This window comes from Camellia sinensis, chromosome 12 (genome assembly GCF_055761805.1).
Source record: "Camellia sinensis isolate YWXY chromosome 12, ASM5576180v1, whole genome shotgun sequence".
NCBI classification, from domain to species: Eukaryota; Viridiplantae; Streptophyta; class Magnoliopsida; order Ericales; family Theaceae; genus Camellia; species Camellia sinensis.
In genome coordinates, this window is record NC_138972.1 from 34,634,542 (window position 1) to 34,636,984 (window position 2,443).

The 2,443-nt window shown below is 41.4% G+C and overlaps 1 protein-coding gene across 1 annotated transcript; it reads left to right on the top strand.

Annotated features, from left to right (window-relative positions):
- The first annotated feature begins 479 nt into the window (after positions 1–479).
- LOC145803494 (uncharacterized) lies at positions 480–1,985 on the top strand. Its single transcript, XM_082896777.1, has one exon. The coding sequence runs from the start codon at positions 480–482 to the stop codon at positions 1,983–1,985; it is 1,506 nt and encodes a 501-aa protein (XP_082752903.1).
- Positions 1,986–2,443: the final 458 nt, after the last annotated feature.

The following is a 2,443-nucleotide window of genomic DNA, read 5'->3' on the forward strand; positions in this document are numbered from 1 at the left end:
TTTTTTTCTTTTTTTTGGAGCTAACAATGACTAGTCTAATCCTTTTATTTTTGTATCAGTAGGATTAGACATTAACTCTTGACGACTAGATTAACACCTTATGTATAGTAACAATGATGTATATATGGTGTTTTATGTGGTAATATTAATATGGTAGTAAAACTAATAAAAACTAGTACGTTATATATGATGTTGTATCAAAGTTGTATCAATATGATGTCATGCTTATATCATTTTACCTTGTAGTAATAGCTAATGATGGAAATGGAACCGGATTGTCAGTCAGCGGTACCGACCCAATGGAGCAAATCATAGAAAGAGCAGTTACTAGTTTTCTGCGAGCCTTACAAACCAACTTTAATAGCAGATTGCCTGAACGATGAGAAGAACCAACTACAATAAAACAGTTCTAGGACTTGAAACCTACCATATTCACTGGCAATACAAACCCACTGGTGGCAGAAGCTTGGGTCAGAGATATGGAGAAAATTTTCCACGCACTACCTTGCACAGAAAGGCAAAAGGTGACTTTCGCCACATTCACCTTCAAAGACGATGCACAAGAATGGTGGCTTCTTACCTTGGTGAAAGAAGTTATTGTGACTTGGGCAAGATTCTTGGAGGTATTCTATGAAAAATACTTTCTAGATTCACTGCGGGAGCAAAAGGTGGCAAAATTCATACATCTAAGGCAAGGAACCATTACAGTGGCCGAATACAAGAGCAAGTTCACACAACTGGCTCGATTTGCGACATACGTCATCCCCATCAAAGCTCGAAAAGCCAGAAAATTCAAAGCAGGATTGGATGCTGAAATCAAGGATAGGCTGGAGGTTTTGAAACTACCCACCTATTCGGAGGTGGTGGATCGAGCTTATATTGTGGGAAAATGGATTAAAGCCTTGCGCTCTGGGAAACCAAGCCAGAGGAAGCGATTCTGGGAAAGAGATAACCGAAGACCCGGTGTCACGCCTCCCAAGAGGGTAAATATGGGCACGACCAGTTCAACCATTTCAAGCAATCAAGGTCCTACAAATCCCAGAGATGGCACCATTCCAACTTGCTCTACCTGTGGAAGGATTCATTGGGGACAATGCCGTCGAGACACGGGAGCAAGCTTTAGATACGGCCAAGTTGGCCACTTGCTGAGAGATTATCCAAAGCTTGCCAGTCCTACAACTGGCCCCTCTGAACCAGTCCGAAAACCAGCGATACCTGGAGAAGTGAGAAAGGACCAAAAATGCCAAGGAAGAGCTTTTGCCTTGGTGCCTGGAAACCCAAAAGTTACTAAGAATGTCGTGTCAGGTACACTTTTCGTTTGTGGTCACTTAGCTCATGTTCTCTTCGACTCTGGTTCAACTTATTCTTTTGTTACACCACACTTTGCTACCAAGTTAACATCAACACCCGAACCCTTAGGATATATACTATCTGTGTCTTTTCTTTCTGGTAATTGTGCCCTTAGTGCTGATGTATACAAATCTTGTATTGTATCCTTAAAAAGGGAAACTTTACACATAGACTTGATTCCCCTCTGCATTAGTACCTTTGGTGTGATCCTAGGAATGGATTGGTTAGTTGTCAACCATGTCTCTATTGATTGTGAAGCCAAAAAGGTCTTCCTCCGATCACCAAACCAACTCGAGCTTGTCTGTGAAAGAACTAGAGTCTCTCCCCCTCCATATGTTATATCCTTCATGACAGCTCGACTGCTTCCAAGAAAGGATTGTTGTAGTTGTATCTGTTATGTGATCGATATGCAACAAGAAGCTCCCATACTTGATACAATCTCTGTGGTTCAAGAATTCCCAGATGTGTTTCCTGAAGACCTACCTGGCACCCCGATTGACCAAGAAATCAAATTCACCATTGAAACCCAACCTGGTACACAACCAATCTCAAAAGTTCCTTACCGTATGTCCATGACAGAATTAAAAGAGCTAAAGACTCAACTCCAAGAGCTACTGGACAAAGGTTTCATTTAACCTAGTACCTCACATTGGGGAGCTCCAGTACTATTCGTAAAGAAAAAAGATGGCACGATGAGGTTATGCATCGATTACCGAGAACTAAACAAAGTCACCATCAAAAATCGATACCCTCTGCCATGAATTGACGACTTATTCGATCAACTGCAAGGTGCCCAAGTATTCTCAAAAATTGACTTGCGCTCTGGTTACCATCAACTAAAAGTCAAAACAAAAAGCATCAAAAAAACTATCTTCAGAACTCGTTATGGGCACTACGAGTTTCTCGTCATGCCATTTGGCGTCACCAATGCTCCGACGGCCATCATAGATCTCATGAATAGAGTGTTCAAATCTTATCTTGATGAATTCGTTATTGTCTTCATTGACGACATTCTCATATACTCCAAATCGCCAGAAGATCATGAACACCACTTGCGAAGAGTTCTGCAGACACTACGTAATCACAAGCTTTA

Coding starts and splice junctions, on each gene's coding strand:
- LOC145803494 (XM_082896777.1), top strand. CDS start 480: ATGGAGAAAATTTTCCACGCACTACCTTGCACAGAAAGGCAAAAGGTG.